Source organism: Manacus candei, unplaced genomic scaffold (assembly GCF_025592945.1).
Source record: "Manacus candei isolate 608988 ecotype Guabito, Panama unplaced genomic scaffold, ASM2559294v1 h1tg000024l, whole genome shotgun sequence".
Taxonomy (NCBI): Eukaryota; Metazoa; Chordata; class Aves; order Passeriformes; family Pipridae; genus Manacus; species Manacus candei.
The window spans coordinates 3,414,512-3,432,418 of record NW_026138072.1 but is presented as its reverse complement, the minus strand read 5'-3'; the positions used below and the strand labels follow the sequence as shown (position 1 = coordinate 3,432,418).

Below are 17,907 nucleotides of genomic sequence, written 5' to 3'. Positions count from 1 at the left end.
TCAAATGCATATGCTGTTTTATTCCTGTTTCCAAGGATGTGAGACAGGATACTAACCTTAAATAAGGGCAATGACACATTAAAATTAGACAAACCTCAATTATTTTCTAGTAAATAAAATCAAATCATTATAGTACTGGATGCCAAACACACACTTTAAAAAGTTACATAACTCTGGAATAAAACTTTAAAATTCAATTGTTCAAAAAATTTTGCAAGGAAAATCTTGAAAACTTCCTTCTTTCTCTGTCTTCAGCAATCAAGCCTATTCAGCAACATAGTTTGGAAGACAGATCTCCAACCTAGAAAGGCTTATTTTGACAGTCACTATTAAAAGTTACAAGGAGAACAGATCATATATTCCAAGTCCACAATATTTTTGTGACAATTTGCTGTGATGGCTGTCAGTCATTCCTATTTGTTTCCATGGTCTCTGCAAGACTATTACTTTTGTTCTCTTCTAGATATGTATCTCTTTTTTCAGTAAAAGTAGCAAACAGCGTATCCATCATTCCCAAAACTTCTAGTAGTTCCTCTTGATAGTCAATCTCTTTTCCTATAGCTTCCTGAAGTTTCAAGAACTGTTTATCAACAATCGCTGACTGCCCAACCACAGGTTGATAAATATCTGTAAAAAAAAAATCACTTAAAAATCCACATATTTATAAAAAGGTGAAAATTATAGTAGCTAGTTAGACATGCTTTTAAGGAATCTGGCAGAAGTCCAACCCTGTGGACAAATAAAACAACTTTAATGGTGTTCCGTAAACAGTAGTCATATGTACTCAATGGAACAGTACGTCAAACTAATAAAAACATGTTTTTATGACCTCTAATACTATTTTTACCTCACAGAAGAAGTTACTTGTACTATGTAAGCATAGAAACATGAAGTATTAAAGGTACTTAGAGACCACAAGGAGCTTCCTGCAGCCAGTGCAAATCACATACTGACTGCGGTTAGAGTTATCTGGCAGTGACTCTTTTTGGATCATTTATAAGACTTCATACTTATAAACAAACCCATAAAAGTTTGTTTTCTTTAAAATGTAGCACTTTCAACCTTATTTCCAAGCGAGCTATATAACTTCGAGAATCTTTTTTGTGTTGTCCTTACCAGTGATCATATCTGCAACAGTGACCAGCACAGGAGTAAATCGTGGCTCAATCACACGCCTGCAAAATTGGAAGACATTCTAGTTTTACTGCTTTTATCCACTGCACTTCTACCACCAACAAGCAGCTTTTTCACACAGGCATACAGACAACTTCTCCATGAAGACACAGCACAGAACAGCAGTCACAGATGCAGGTCAAAAAAAACCCCTATATGTGGTATTCACCCTTCTCCTTTTGGGAAGACAGTGGGGGTTGGAGGACTGGTAAAAGTCTAAGGTACATGAGGACATAACAGATCAAGGGTTGAATGTCTGTCAAAGAAGTAGAATATCTCATACTATCAGCAAAACTGTTCTGTGCTAATCGGTAAACTGTTTCAGACCTATCCCAGCTTGCGATCAGAATGCAAAAGGTTTGTGAGAGCAACAATGTTCCACCTGTGATCTGTTGAAACTCTGTGACAAGTTATTAGAAAATAAAAGTGTCAAAATAGTTAGAGAGAACTCAGGTTAAAATAATACCTTGCCACGAAGGTAAGGAGGAGATTAACTTGCTTCTCATCTCGGCCTGCAAGTGCACTCCTCAATGTTCCTCTGCGATGTAGTTCCTGCATAACTGCAACCGTAACTTCAGGAGTATGAAGCATGATGGGTGGCTGGACATATATAGAAGAGTTTAGTACCAAAGCAGTATCTTTACACACAACACAGGGTTGATATCAGCAAAACCAAAATGGAACCCAAGTTTGGTTCCTTTCTAGTTACACACTAAGATAAAATTAGTTTGACATATAGGAAAAATTCACATCAGGTGATATCACACAACTCTGATGAGAAAAACCAATGCCTTACCTCCAGGACTGCATCAAGAGCCTTGGAAGACTCAAAGCTCTTCAGCAGCTTGTCATATTTCCTCAAAACACGTTTTACAGGTTTACTGACACAGAAATCTTCCTAGGATTCAAAGAAGAGTTCAGAATTAGACAAATACGTACACATAATAGATTAGACGTATTACCATGAACAAGCTTGTATGTCTTTATATATTTCCTCCCTTCCCTTTCTCCAACCCAGCACATTCCAAAAAAACAATTTTTGACAAGGGCTTCAGTACATATTTTCTTACCACCTCATACCTGTTTTGGCATGTAAGTTCTTCCTTTCACATAGGTTCTATATGCTGGTTGTCTCTTCTTTTGTGACTTCTCATTCCTTTCTTCAGGTTTCCTGTGTTTAACATTTAGCACCCCATTGGTCATGCCTACAACTATAGTTTCATCTTCAGGCTAGAACAAAGAAATCACAGAGTTAGGACCCAAGTATTTTATTTGCTGCTCTATCATGGAGATTTTTAAATTTTTATGCTTTGTGATAAGGCTCAAATAACAGTGTGACAGACACCTCTTCGAGGTCCCGTGATCAAATACTTTGTTCAAAACAGGGACAGCTTCAAGGCTATGTTCATAAGCAGTATTACAGACTAACTAGTGAATCGAGCTCAATTATGCATTAACATCCTTCTGCAAGTATGAGGTTTTGGTTTTTTTCAATGGTATACAACTGCCTTAGGCTATTACATGCCATACAACAGGCATGACCACCACCTAGGAGAAAGCAAAGCTATCATGGAACAGTAGAATTTTGAGAAACATCTGAAAGTTGTTCAAAACACTGGTCACTTACATAACAAAGTAGGTATAAATTTCACGCAAAGAAGCTGTGGATGCTCTGTGCCTTTAAGTGTTCAAAGCCAGGTTGGATGGTGCTTTGAGCAACCTAGTCTACTGGAAGGTGTCCTTGCCCCTGGCAGGGGGGGCTGGAACTAGATGATTTTTTAAGATACCATTCAAGCCAAACCACACTATGATATAATAAAAGGCTATAGAATTATGGCAGGTATGATGGAGATCAGCAGGCCAATGTCTCATTTAAAGGCATCAACTGAAGATAATGAAGGTTCAAGTGGAACAATAAGAAGCAATTCTTCACACAACAAGTATGAGAAATGTGGAACTCCTCATCAAGGAATCTAGGCAAAGTTTCAAGTTTGCCGAAGCTCAAAGAGAGACTGAGCAGGCTTATGTAAGAGAAATTCTTTGACTTGCACAGAAATCACACTCTGCTGAGCTAATTTCTCATGTATTTATTACTCAGGAGGAATATAATCAGTCATCCCACTTTGCATCCAACAGCACTCTTCTGAAACACTTCCAATAGCCACGAAAGCAAAATTAATTACTTTAGTGACTTAAAAGGTATCAGTAATTACCTTATCTAGGAAGATGTCTACTGCACTTACCGATAATGCAAGACTGAGGATGGATGTTGCATAATTAAAGCTGTGGACTACTTTGTAGGATGTAGTACTGTAAATCTTCACATGCCTATACAGAAGAGTAATGATAGAACTATTGTTAGTAGTGCCTTATCATAGTCACTTCACAGGAATTTCATCCCTCTCAACTTCTATAGATCATTTAAGAAAACTGAGTATTGATACGATGCATTCCCCAGACTACCACTGAGCTTCTTAATTATTACTATTAAAAGATATCCACAAGTCAAGATGGGATTGCTCTTACCCCAGAAAAGATGAAAATGGGGTAAGGACAAGAGAAGAAACTGAAAGCAGATGTAGTGACTATCTGACTTCAGAAATGCTTATTAGGAAACAGCATCACTTCAAATTTGTTCTTAAATTTTAAATGTAAGATCTATTAGCAATTTCTGGAAGTAAATCCACAGATATTGTATCCAGTTCCTCCTTAATGATTTCATTGAAAGTATCAAATATTTAAAAAATGGGAAAACAAAACATTATCTTACAAGGATGAACTGTAGTGTTATGTAATCATAAAGCCTGAGGTAACCTAGGAAATACACGAGGGAGGAGGGAAACAGACCACTGTCATTTCAGACCACTTCATATTTCTAATGTTTTGGAGACAACAGACCAAGTATCAGTATTCACCAACTTAAACCAAACAAACAAAAAAGCAAGGAGGTCATCTTTCACCTGTCATCTCAGGTACAAAAAGCAACAGCATGAGACAGAAAACTCAGGCTTTTTAAAAGTGAATACTAATACACCTTCAGCTATTTAAACTGTATTAAAGAATAGTTATTTTACAGAGACTGCAAAGGTCAGTTCAGAAATTAAAAAAAAACAAAACACTTATTCAGAAGTTGTCCATGTGCATTCCCATATGGTACATGCAATCCTTACTGACATTCAGGTTAGTAAGAAGAAAAGGTTAAGGGATATCATAGAATCATAGCACAGTTCAAGGTGGAAGAAACCTTTCAAATGTCATCTAGACCAACCCCCCTGTAATAAGCAGGGACATTAGTTACATACCTTGGCCCCAAAACCTGTTCTCAAGTAAATCCCAAAAAACATGGACAGATTCACAAATCCTTTCCTTTCAAAGGAATAAAATTTCTAAAGAATTTAAATCTCAAAAAGCCACAAAATGTACTAACCTGTCCAGGGATCCTGACAATAACCTTTGTCCAGAGCTGTTCAGGCATAAACAAGTTACAGTTTTGTGGTGATTCTTAAGTGAAACTAGTAACTGTCCACCTTTTAGTACATCCCAAACTTTGACATATCGACCTCCTGTGAAAAGGAAGCACATAAAACAGTCTTACATATGTACATGTTTACGCTTCTCTGAAGTTCTCACAGAATAATACAGTACCTCCTTCATGTCACAATTTTCTGTACCTACTCACCATCCCTTCCATTATGACTATCTCCTGGGACAAGACACACTACAAGCCTCCTCCTTTTTAGGCCATTCTAAATGGAGCTGAATGATTCAACATACTCCCTACCAAAACAACAAAAATCTGTAAACCACTGGGTCACAGGACTTATGATGCAGTGGCAAGAAGAGACTAAAAAACCTCGTCAACATTAAGAGAAAGACACAGTCCCATCTTTTCAAAACTTCTTATGTATGTTTATTCCTTCACTTCAGCACTGGGCTAATTAAAGTCTGTATTTTGTCATTAAAAATGTCTTTTTTTGGGTGGGCCTACGACAAGAATATCAAAACAGAGACAAAAAGAAAAGACCCCTACTCACACCCTCCAAATAAACACAGATTCCTAAAGAAGATATTTGAGAAATCTAGCTGTTACATCACTTACCACTTCATTACGAAATAAAAGCACCACACAAAAAATAAGTAGCTGTAGTATTTCTCAAATTACGACCACAGAAAAGATATTTGATTTATTTCATTTTATTGAATTACCTGCAGATACTAGAAGTCCACCAGAAGGGAACAGAAGCACGCTCTCCACAGGATGGCCATGTTCTATTGTCATGACACTACTTTTTGTTCGTGCATCAAATAGTTTCACAGTGTGATCATAGGAACCTAGAAACACCACCATAAACGGCTTCAATTTCATAATTTCAATTATTTCAGGAACTAAAACAGCCATGTTCTACAATCTAAAGGAGCTCCTGGTTAATAGTACTTAAAAACTCTATGTGGTTTACCTTGGTTATTTTATAGCCTTCAGGCAACATAAACTTTCTAATTCTAGCCCTAGCTTCATCTCAGCCCTTAAAAGTAATTTGCTTTAGTTTTATTTCACTTCCATTAATGAAGTGTATTTACAACAATAAATACTAGGCAACCTGATGAAACCTAGACTCTTGTGCCTCCGGATGTAAGGAATATTAGGGTTTTTTCACAGCAGCTTACCACAGATTAATAGAAAGCTACTGCCAAGAAAACCAAAAGGAATGGTTTCAAAGAACTCTTCACGTGACCTTTCATTCTGGAGCCAGAACTACTGTCCTGCTCTGGAAACCTGATAAAATACCTCAGTCAACCCCAGCCAAAGGATACATTCACAGTATTTTCTTAACTTTCAAAAGCTAGTTAGAACAGTTCTGTTAACCCTAATAGGCTAAAACAAAAGATGTTAAAACTCAGTTCATGTTGAATTTCCCCAAAACGTCAGTGTCAAGCTTAAAAACCAAGCAAAAAAAGGAAACAACAAAGTAGGCATTGCGTAGGAAGACTAACCCTCCACTATGAAAATATAATAAACAATGAAAAATTTTCTTTCTGCATATTTCTTCAATCCAAAAGAAGCATAGATAGAGAATAAAATTGAACCTGTTATAAAGACATCCGCATTCACTTTACTTGCACAGCCGCATCTCACGTAGTCAGTATGCTCACTATATGAGACAATTTCTGTGGCACTTGGAATATCCCACAAATTTGTTGAATAATCATCACCACCAGAAAATATCCTGTATTTATCGGACAGGAAACCCACTAGATGAACCGGTCTAGAAAACAAAGTCCACAATACCCAAAGTCAAAATACAGTGTGTTTCAAGAAGAGTTAGTCTGTATGAAGAGTTTAATAAAGTATGTTAACTTAGAAGTGCAAGGTGGTTTTTTATATCAGAAGTTACAAAGCCGTACTTTAGAGGTTAAAATATTTTAGGTTTTGTATTTCCAGGCAGAAAAGGGTCATGCTGACAGATGCTTACCTAAGCACTGATATGGTATGCTTTAAATGTTTTACAGGTCTCCTTGAAAGCTCATTCAAAAGCTCTAAATTCTGCACTTGTTACTTACAGGTCTGTGCGCTAGCACTGTCCTTCAGAAAACGTTTACAATAGTGAATTTTAAGAAAAATTTATTATAGTAAATTTCAGTACAACTGGTTTGGACAATCTTCCCATCCTTTAAAATTGCTATTTAAATCTTTATTGTCACATAACATCCCAACAGAGAATGACTTTTACGGAAAACACAGATACACAGATCTTACTACAGTTAACCTCGTCATTAGAACGTAACACCTGATCTACAAACACAGACCTCAAACAGAAACAGTCACAACATCAACCTGGGTGATTTCCACTGAAAGGGGGGTTGTTGTTCCACATAGACGAAATACACATTGGTCTTCCACAGCACAGTAACCTGTTCAAGCATTGTCTTCTCCTCACTGATACACAGAACTTCTAACTCCTTACCCACCCCACCATAATGAACTTTTTATGTTTTGTTTTGTTTTGTTTTTTTAAGGGATCCCTTCTCTTCCTGGCATATTTCTTCATTGTTTTTGTTTAGACACTTTTTAGAACTGTTTTCCTGCCAGCATCAAATATAAGATACTTATCAGTGCCAGGTAGTCGCAAAACTGCATCTACACAACATATTAACAGACACCTACTGGAATCAGAAAATGTATTTACTCTTCTCTATACTCTATGCATATTTAGCATTTTAAAAAAAAACCTCCCTCCAAGTTAGAATTTAACTGTAAAATCTACTTTTCAGTTAAGATCTGCATGAGACAGTTGCAAGCAACATGTAACAGTATTACTCAGACTTTCAGCAACATGCAAAGCAGGCACATAAATACTATATGCTGGTGAGGCAGTGGGACAGGAAAGTTATGGAGGGAAAAGCCAGTACTGTCTTACTTAGTGTGCCCATCGAACTGCCTCAGTGGTGCTCTCCCGCTGACGTCGAAGAGGCGGATGCTGCTGTCCTCACTGCCTGCAACAAGCAGCTGCCCATCGTCCCTGTACGTGGCACTATATGCGGCATCTCTGAAGCGAGAGAATGTTTTGATGGGCTCCTGGGAGTAACGGCCATAAATGTGGATCTGGAAAAACAACAAGGCATTAAATTTTCTTGCATCATATCAACACAAGAACAGCATCATAAAAACCTCAGAAAAGCCACTTACCCTCGAGGAGGCTGTGACAGCATAGTTGTATGGTGGGACGGGGGAGAAGTCAATTTTACTTACTGCACCGAATTCCTTTATCTGAACGGGTGTCTAAAACAACAGTAGTAAAGATCATGAAAAAAACATTACCACACCATCAAATAGGAAAACAGTAAAATAAAAACTACTTCCTACAGAGAGTTCAAAACTCCTTTAGAACCAAATCACTTCTTAATTACAACGATACCGAATTTCACTTCTGCCAGTCTCTACTCCGGCTCTCGTAGGTTTTCTCCAATACACTCATAACAACTGACCCATTCATTACGTGTTTTCATGAAAAACAAAAAAAACCTAACTCACGCGTCTTTACAAAATAATTCGATTAGTTGCACGAAAACGGTAAAAAAAATTTCCAGGGTAGTAACTAAGGCTGTTGGGCCGCCTCCTACCTTGTACCCTCGCCAGTACAGCGTGTCCTGCGTGATCTTCTCGCCGAGCTTGGGGCACGCCTGCACCACCACCGGCTTGTACGCGGCCATGGCGCTCCGGGCGCGGGGCCTCCGGGCACGGCGAAGGCTGCCGCCACGTCTCCCCTGACCCCTCCGGGTCAGGCGGGGGCTGTCTGGGAGAGGCTCGGGAAGCGCGATGGGACCGGGACACGCCGCGGGCGCGCTATGGCGGCACCGGGCCGGCCGCGAGGAGAGGCAGCGCGGCGCACAGGCTGCGCGTCATCGCGCGTCACTTCCCCCCCGCGGCGGCCGAGGGAGCGCGGCCCGGGTGAGGCCGGGACGGGCCGGCGGGAGAGGGGATGGGGGGTAGCGGGAGGGTGGGAGCGGTGCTGGAGGTACCGGCACCTGTGGGGCTGCCCGGCTGGAGCGGTTTCTGGGTGGCGGGTGCTTCGCCCCCCTCCAGGGAGCAGGGAGGGCTCCAGGCGTGCCCGCGGCTGCGGCGGATCCCGGCCCGATCGGAGGTTTCCCGCGGTCCTGTGAGCAAGCCCCTGCTATCCCGGGGTGTCTGCCGTCGGTGTGGAAGGGATTTGGGGTTTTTCCTGTGTGTGTAGTAGAAGCCGTTTATTTTACGCAGGTTGCAAAAAGACACAAAGGGGCTTAAAATCATTTAGCTTTTCATTCAAGTCTGATGTTTTTAGGAAATAAAATCATCTTTATGTTTATGAGCTTGTTCGTGGCTTGGTATAAACCAGATTGGTTGTGGTGAGGGGGTTTTTGTTGCAACCAGACAAATATTCTGAAGCATCACTTAGATGAAACTTCTACTGGCTTAATTATGGAATTTGGTTTAAACATCCACGTGATAAAATGTCAGTGGAGAATTCAGTCACTAGCTTGTGATAGCAACAAGATTGATATTTCACCTATGTTTTGACTGCCAAAACTAAATGCCATAAAATGAAATGAAGCCAAATTTGGTGTATTTTTATGCATTGTTTCACCAGAACGTTCTTAACCTGTGTTACGTTTGTTCAGTTGCAGCTTGTTCAAAAAACTGGACTTGGCCGGACAGAATTGGACTTAGCTGGAAACTGTGAAGAAGCATTTTGCATGAAGCTTTTATGTGATTGAAGCCATGGCATCGTCAACAAACTTAGATGTTGGGGCCCAGTTAATTGTGGAAGAATGTACCACGAGCTACAGCCTGCCACCCATGCCAGACATTAAAGTGGAGCATCAGCTAGACTCCAGCACAGAGGAAGGCCCAGCTCAGAGTGTCACCATGGGGATGAAATTCATTTTGCCCAATAGATTTGATATGAATGTCTGCTCACGATTTGTGAAATCTCTGAATGAGGAGGACAGTAAAAATATTCAAGACCAAGTCAACTCTGACCTTGAAGTTGCATCTGTCTTATTTAAAGGTTGAATTTATGGTACAAATTGTTATCTGTGGACTGTGTCATCTTGTTAAACTATTATATTTTCTTTAAAAAAAATCCACTACCTTATATGTGGTATTCCCCTTTTTATTATATGATTAATGAATTATTAATGTAAAATTAATTTCCACCAAGATTATTTTTTAAATCACATTTCAATTTTTCTTTTAAATTGAAAAAGCAGTGGCACAAAAAGCCCAAGTTAACAAGAGCTGATGCTGATCATGGGAACATTTGTGTAGCATGTCCTACAACAGTATGGATCTTCACAAAACACTACTGAAAGCACTGTGCAGTCACTTTAATTTCAGTAGCTTTTAGCAGCATGTTTTATCTTTTCACTAGTATGAGGAAAAAATAATGTAGGTCTTGTGGTTGCTTGTTTAATCAGTGTGGCTGTACAAGGCCTGTGATTGTAGAAATGGGCTTGTCAGTTCAGCTTCACGCTACTTGAAAGCAAAAGCTGCTCCAATTCTGAATGCCTGCAGATAATCCAGCCATTGCTGGGCAGTTTCATCAGAACTGATCCATGCTTTTTCACAGCTGGGGATATTGATACAGAACAAAATTAAGTCTTTCATTTACTTCCTCTTAACAACTGGGGTTTCTGGCACTTGCTGTCATGTCTCAGACTGTTAATGGTGTGTCTTCTCATGAGGTTGAATGTCACCCATTTCCTGAAACAAATGCAAACACAGGCCTATTGTGAATTTTGATGGTTTCACTGATTGGTATTGTTGGGCTGCAGTTCAACCATTGTAGTTTTCAGACTTTTTTGATTTGGAGGCCCTAAGTGCTCACCAGCAGACCCGCAGGTCTGAGCGGCAAATGTAGATCTGTCAGCAATAAGCAGGTTACTGTCTTAGAAGTAGTCCTGCAGATCCAGGGACCACAGGTCAAAATCACTTAATTCAGTGAAGTCAGCTGTAGCTATTTGATTGGCAAACAAAATGTAATTTAATTTTTATCCTGTGAAGCTCTACTCCTTTTAGTTGGTTCTTTCCCAGAATTTGTGCATGGGTTTATGATCACAAAGTTCTCTATGGTGTTAATTCAGTGTGTGTGTTAATTAGCTTCCAGGCATTAATTACTTCTTCACACTGGTGTCAAATCTATACGGAGTTTAATCCTTCAATGTCTTTCCAATATTTAATCAGTTAGCTTCTTAAAAATTTCTTGGCTTCTCAGCTACTTCTCAAAACCAAAAGCAGCTTTTGAGAATTAGAAGCCAAGGCAACATATAAATATACTCTGTAGTAAAATGCCATTAGCTTCCAAGAGAAAGCAAGGTAAGTTAGTATGAAGGAACACATTAGCACTGAATGACTTCCTGAATTCTAAGTGGTGAACTTATGTGAACATGTGAACATAAAATGCCGTTGCATTTTATATGTTAGTGTGGAACATCTCTTTTCCTGCTGGATAAGTATTCATAAGGCATTCATAATGCTGTCAAAATATTACCCAGGAGTGGGAAAAGCCCTGGTAAAGAAAGTTAGTGAAGGTCATCTCCACCCAGGCAGTGGACTGGTTAGGAGCAGGCAGAGGCATGATCTAAGCAGTTACCAGACTGCATGTCTGACCAGAGGTGCATCATGTCATTGTGTTGGAGTCTGCATAAGGATATGACAGGTTGAGTGGAGCCCTCCTACAGATAAATCCAATGCAGGCGTGTTGAAAAATCTAGACAAAGGCTTATCTCGTTTAGAGATCAACTTGTCTTTGGGTGACGTTATACCATACTGAATGTGTGTGGTAGCAGCATTGTTTTATGCTAGAAATGAATGCAGCCTTTTATTCAACTTTCACAATACACAGTGGAAAAAGCACATGTCAAAAGCTTTCTTAAGATGGATTTTAAAGGTCTTGTGATACTGGTGCTTTCTAGTTTGACTTAGAACCTATGGTTTGCTTTTAATGCTTTTATTAGTACTGAAATCCTGTCTGGTTTTTTTTGTTCAATGTAGCCGAATGCAACAGCCACACTTCTCCTTCCCCTGGTATCCAAGTAAGACATGTTTATACTCCGTCAACTACTAAGCATTTCTCACCAATAAAACAATCAACTACCCTAACTAACAAACACAGGGGAAACGAAGTCTCTACAACACCTCTGCTTGTAAACTGTAAGTATCCTTCTGCCTTACTATTAATAATTATTTTGTGAACTGTATGTTGAATGCTTGACAGATTTTTCCAGTTTTTTCTTTGGTGTTGCAATGAACTTCAACACAGGAAGAAAACACTTAAATTAGTCTTGTCTAATATCACATGGTTTCAACCACAAAATAATCATCCACCTTTTGTATTGAATTAATGACTGAAGCTTACTTTCCGGAAAGAATCTAATTATTGATTTAAATAATATAGGTAAAGATTTTTCTAATTTTTTTCTAAGCTGTAAGTTAATGTGCCTCATACACGTTTTCCGAATTTGTGCGTCTTGTAAAATTTATTAAAATTAGATGATTGGTAAGTGCTACAGAATACTGCAAATATCGTGATTGTCATGGATCTTGAAAATCAAGAAAGTAGTATTATTTATGGGGGGGGGTTCTGAATTTTCAAGCATTTTCTTTATAAATTAATTTGCTGTAATTTACTTTATCTGTAAATTATTTCCTTTATAAATGATAGGCCTTTTTTTTTCAAAAAGCCACTTGCATGGGAAGAATTAAGCTGGAGCTGCAGTGTAGGCCTCTGAATAAAATATGATGTCTATCTGAAATTTTCATGTAGCGATTGAGGGCAGTCAACATTTACAACTGATGTAACGTTAGCTGATTTCATTATTATATAGTGTGGATAATTTATTACATATTCCCTCTTGAGAATCTTTCAGGCCTGCTCCAAGTTGCAGTTAGGAAAACCATGAACCCATGCAGCTTGCTGTGGGATTGGAGATTTTTTTCTTCATAATCTCTTAAGAATTATTCTGCTTTTAAGACATGGTACCTTATATTAAGGAATTAAAAAAAATCCCACAATATTTTCCTTCCCCTTTGTATATCAGGTTGCATACAGTTTTGTAACGTCTGATCTATTCCACATTGTAGTGAGTGAGAGTCACACTAGAGGTTTTGTCTGTTGAATAGCAGGAGAGCTCTCCTGATGATATGCAGTGTCTTAGGTGTAATTTTTAAATTACACATCCTTAATTTATCAAAATACATTTATTTTCATTTGATAAATGGTCTTAATATGATCTTGGTTTGCTGACCAAGCAGTAGAGAAGAGATCATGTTGCTTTGTAAAAAGTCAGTGTGGGAAGTATGTATCTTTGTTTTCAAGTATGACTTCTACAATGATTAAAAAATTACCTAAACCTATAGAACTCTTTGAAAACTTCAGTTTTTAAGAGAGTGATTTCAGTTCAGAGAAACCTATCTACCCTCTCAAATCCAAGTTCAGTAGTGCTCGAGCCAACAGATATGTTATACTCAGCTTCAGTTAGAGTAGAATGAAAACTGGTGTGTGTAACACATGCTTTTGCTTCCTTTTCTGCAGCTTTATCAGTCCATCAGCTGGCTGCTCAGGGAGAAATGTTATATCTGGCCACACGTATTGAACAAGGTAAGACAGAGGGAGATTAAGTGCCTTCTTTTTCCTTTGGGCCATTTATATGCTGTTGTATTTGACCCTTCTTTAAAGCTATATTAAAAAAATAAGTCCTCAGTTATGGTACGAATTGAAGGATATTTGACATATCTGTGCTTTGCAGATGTGGACTGTGGTTTCACATCAGTCTGTTATTCACTCAGTGCTATGATTTGCATTTAAATTAAAACATTAGAATTAATAGGAGTAGTAGGTAAATCCTTTCCTCTCACTCCTCTCAAGCTATATAGGTAATCCATGGAAATGAGAAAGGAATCTTAGTTCTATTAGAGGAATTAATTTTACTTTATTTTTAGATTTTCATTGTAATTTAAAACACATTTCTTCTAATGATGGTTTTCCAATTCTGTTTAATCAATCAGCATAAAGACCTGTGTGCTGCTAATTTAAGCCATGGCTCACACTTGCACTGTCATAGTACTGTACATTCTGAGTTGTGTGGTAGTCTTCAGTGTGGCATTTGTTGTCCACAACACATATACAAAATTTCAACTCCAGATAACATATTGAATTTAGTACTGTTTAGTTAATAGTATATTCTTGTTGTACTGATAGTAATTAGCCATACTTTCAGTGCATCCTCGTTGACGTGTTTACTGGAAAGGAGATAATGAGTCACTAAGTCTATATACTTTGTAATGAGCCATGTATATGAAAAGCAGATCAATTCTGGAGTGTTGGTAATTATTAAAAATGCTTATTTTGTTACTATAAGCATGAGATTTTTAAAGTATAGGTAATTTTTAAAAAATCCAGCTGAACTATTTCAGTCAGCCAATTGTTAAAAAAAGCTTTTTTTTTTTTTCCTAGCTGCACTAAATGTAGACCTTAATTGTTTTCAAAGACCACCTTATTGATTACATGAACTTTGAGGGGAATGAAGTTGTTCTATCTATATTGCTGTATAGGCGCATTCTTTACAAGATTGTGTGGCTCACTGTATTGAAAAAAAACACTGCCTACAGTATAATACAGAATGTACCTTTTTATTTTTTAATTATCCTTTCTCTTCTTTCCAAAGATACAGCCCAGATTACAAAGAACTTGTAACATTTCTAAATAAAAACAGAGTTTATAAAGTTTAAAAACTCAAATTTTAAACTATTAAACTAAAAGTTTAAATTTTACTGCGGTCAGTTGGATGTGGTTTTTTTTTCTTGGACAAAGATATTTCCACCACCAATGGGAGAGAAATTTGTTTTTAAAGTTGAGATGAGAATGACTTTTAGGCCACACCTGGTACCTGGTGAATATATGGTATTCACCATGGATACATCAACACATTTCACCAGCTCACACAGTGCATTAGTGAAAGGGATTACTAAGTTATATATTTTTCTTTAAACAGAAAATTTAATCAATCATAAGGATGAAGAAGGATTTACCCCTCTGATGTGGGCTGCAGCTCATGGGCAGATAGCAGTAGTGGAATTTCTCCTCCAGAATGTAAGGAAAAAAACCACACTACATTTTAAATTTATTTACCCATTAGTTCATTTTGCCTTTTTAAATTTGTCAATGCTGCTATAGAGTTAAATGGTTTAAATTTAAGTTCTATGTAAAACCTCAAATTTGCTTCTTGTTTTTAAATTGATACTTTTATTTCAGGGTGCAGATCCTCAGATCCTGGGGAAGGGGCGAGAAAGTGCCCTCTCACTGGCCTGCAGTAAAGGGTACACAGATATTGTCAAAATGCTGCTCGACTGTGGAGTTGATGTCAATGAGTATGACTGGGTAAGACTCTAGCTTAAATTTATGTCAGAGGGTGCTTTGGTCAGAAAACTGAAGCAGGACATAGCACTGGCTTGGATTTAAAAATTGTTCTACTTTTTCTGAAATATTTGAGAGTTTCAAAACTTGCATAGGATAAGAGAAGTTGGTTCTACTAGGTCTGACCTCTTGGGAGAAAGAGAATGAGATTAATGCTGGCTCCTTGTAGAAGTGTGAGCTTAAAGTTTAAAAAATAGACAAAAAAAGATGGAAGTTGTGAAGATCCAAAACAACCTCATTTTCATAAAATCTATGAAGTCTCTTACTGATACATAGAAGCATATTGGTGTGTTAGGGAATTAAAATCACGGACTGTTTAATCACTAAGTGTCTTAAGGCATTTCTCTGCTTTTGCAGAATGGAGGCACACCCTTACTATATGCAGTACATGGGAACCATGTGAAATGTGTAAAAATTCTCCTTGGTAAGCAGACTGTCCAAACAGAATTACCAGTAATAATGTACTATCAGTTGTCATTGTCAGAAATACAAGTCTGTTCCTATTTTACATAGAAAATGGTGCTGATCCAACTATCGAAACAGATGCTGGCTATAATTCCATGGATTTGGCTGTAGCCTTGGGCTATCGGAGTGGTGAGTATTGCAAATGTAAACTCTTCTAAAAAAATTTTAGTTTTTACAGCTCCTTGTATATGTAGCTGCTGTAATGGCCTGGTAGAGGTTTTGCAGCATTCAACATGTTACCTGTCCTACAAGTCTTAGTACACCTAAATGAATCAGGCCAAAATGGGTAGGGGCTTCCATCCGTTTTTCAGAAAGCCAGGTACCTAGTAAGAAAATGGCACTGACCTGGATCTGCATCAGTGGGCACAAATATCAGTGTTTAGGGCTGATGCAGCCATGATTTAGACAAGGGGAGCCAAGCTGCTCCCCCATCCCTGTACAAGCAGTGTGTTGCACTGGACAATTGTAAGAGGCCTGCAGCTGTCCTGAACCCCTCACTCTGATTGACTGGCATGTAATGATGTAGTTTGCAAAACCTTCTTCCCCTGTCAGACCAGCTTTATCTCTAGTTTGTCTTGGAGGCACATAGTAATAGGATCAGTAGTGAATATACTACCTCACTTGGTTATGGAAAACAGAAGCAAACAAGTGACTCTTCATTGGTGTTTTTCCTCATGCTGCCTTCATTTTGAAAGCTGTGAAATGTCTGCCATCACAGAAATGAACTGAACCAAAAAATTCTCCCAGCACTGGATGTGCTGCTTCTCCAAGCAGAGCCCTGTGCTTACGAATGAGGCAGTAACTTCACAGATGTCTAGATGTAGGACTGCTTCAAAAGCTCAATCTCAGAATGTTCCACAGAAGACATTCCTAATAATTTTTTTCCCTACTTTCCATTTGTAGGCTAAAAATTTGCTTTCCATATGCTATCAACCTATTCAAACCACAGAACAGATGAGGACCCCCAAAACCCATCATCTGCCTTCCTGGATGTATTGTTTTTGCGTAATATAAGGCTTTTATTTTCTGAAGGGATGCAAACCCTCTTCACAGAGTAAATTATTCCTGTCTGGCTTTTAATAAATCATTATACAGGACAAGCAGGCATCTGGCAGAAAAAACAGTACAACCCTAAAAAATGAAAAAAAAATGAACACTGATTAACCTCATCTTTTTTCTCTGCTTTAGTTCAACAGGTTATTGAGTCTCATTTATTAAGGCTACTTCAAAATATCAAGGAATAAGGGTTGGCTCTTCTTCAGGTGTCAGTTCTTGGCTTGGAGATTTGAACTGCTTTTTAGCCCTGTAATCGGTGACAAAGGTTGGTTGTTTTGTAACTTTACCTCAGTTCAACTGTTTGCTGATTTTAGTTAAGCTATTTAGTATTCTTCCTCTTCTTTCATTGTTATTCATGCAAATATGCAATGTCATCCTTTTCTTTAATATATTTTATATAATTTTAGAAGAAAAAGTCAGTTGCCATGCATGAAAATCTTTGTAAATAAATCCAGTTTTGACCATCTAAATGTTTACACTGAATGCAATGGGTGACACTGTGCCAAGTGTCCTACTTCATGACATCACTGATACATATTCACATGAAGAAATGTGTTTAGGTATTGAGGTATATCACCACAGAAGATAGATGTCTTTATTGTTATTAATACTAACTAGTGTGATAGTTTGTGATATTCTCAGTTCATATTTGTCCTGGCTCTGGCCAGGACAGGTTTAATTTTTCCAGTAGGCAGGAGGGGGCATGGCTGGGACCCTTCATCATTGCCAGGGGCGCAGGGGAGTCTCTTTCAGAGAGAAGGGGTTCCTTTCACTTGCGGTGGTGTGGCTGCGGTGGAGTCGGGTCAAGCTCCATGGTGAGCATTTTTGCATGTATACTTTTTTTGTATACTTTTGTTATTAATATTGTTGCTGTTACTGTTCGTTTTCGTATCTCATTGCTGTTTCTAGTAAATTGCTTTTTTTCTCAACCTGTGATCTTTACCTTTTGTGCCTCCAATTCCCCTTTCCATCTGGCCTTGGAGGGAGGGGAGAGAGGGTGGGGGAGTGAGCGAGTGGCAGCATGGTTTGGAGGGTCTCATCAGGAGCACTGCATTGGGGAGTACCCTTCCTAAACCAGGACAGCCTTATTTGGCACCCAGTGTGGGGCACAAAGGGTTGAGATAACAACAGGTCTGGCCAGAGCAGGTTGGAAATAAAATTGATTTAAGCATTTGTTGTATTGGGTGCGGAGACACTGGTCACAACATTCCTTAGTCTGTTCATGTGGCTGGGGTACCTAACCCTGTATATATTCTCATTTGTG

General features: G+C 38.5%; 2 protein-coding genes across 4 annotated transcripts; one reads left to right on the top strand and one right to left on the bottom strand.

The window, feature by feature from the left end:
• On the bottom strand, nt 1-8,433 carry UTP15 (UTP15 small subunit processome component). Its single transcript, XM_051788193.1, has 12 exons — nt 8,293-8,433; nt 7,859-7,951; nt 7,590-7,774; nt 6,259-6,437; nt 5,380-5,505; nt 4,601-4,736; nt 3,417-3,501; nt 2,254-2,403; nt 1,970-2,071; nt 1,640-1,773; nt 1,117-1,175; nt 1-627 (listed from the first exon to the last, which is right to left on the bottom strand). Exons 1-12 carry the CDS (start codon nt 8,380-8,382, stop codon nt 404-406), a joined length of 1,563 nt encoding a protein of 520 aa, XP_051644153.1. The 5' UTR covers nt 8,383-8,433; the 3' UTR covers nt 1-403.
• A 77-nt stretch (nt 8,434-8,510) lies between these two features.
• Nucleotides 8,511-17,112, top strand: ANKRA2 (ankyrin repeat family A member 2). Of its 3 annotated transcripts, none has more exons than XM_051788207.1 (9): nt 8,511-8,620; nt 9,328-9,716; nt 11,702-11,860; nt 13,242-13,307; nt 14,701-14,798; nt 14,961-15,086; nt 15,480-15,546; nt 15,636-15,716; nt 16,776-17,112. In XM_051788207.1, the coding sequence occupies exons 2-9, from the start codon at nt 9,428-9,430 to the stop codon at nt 16,829-16,831; spliced, it is 942 nt and encodes a 313-aa protein (XP_051644167.1). In that variant the 5' UTR covers nt 8,511-8,620; nt 9,328-9,427; the 3' UTR covers nt 16,832-17,112. The 3 variants fall into 3 exon arrangements, with proteins under 3 accessions (XP_051644167.1, XP_051644169.1, XP_051644168.1); XM_051788209.1 differs by lacking the exon at nt 8,511-8,620 and adding an exon at nt 8,648-8,669; XM_051788208.1 differs by lacking the exon at nt 8,511-8,620 and adding an exon at nt 8,698-8,828.
• The last annotated feature ends 795 nt before the right edge of the window (nt 17,113-17,907 follow it).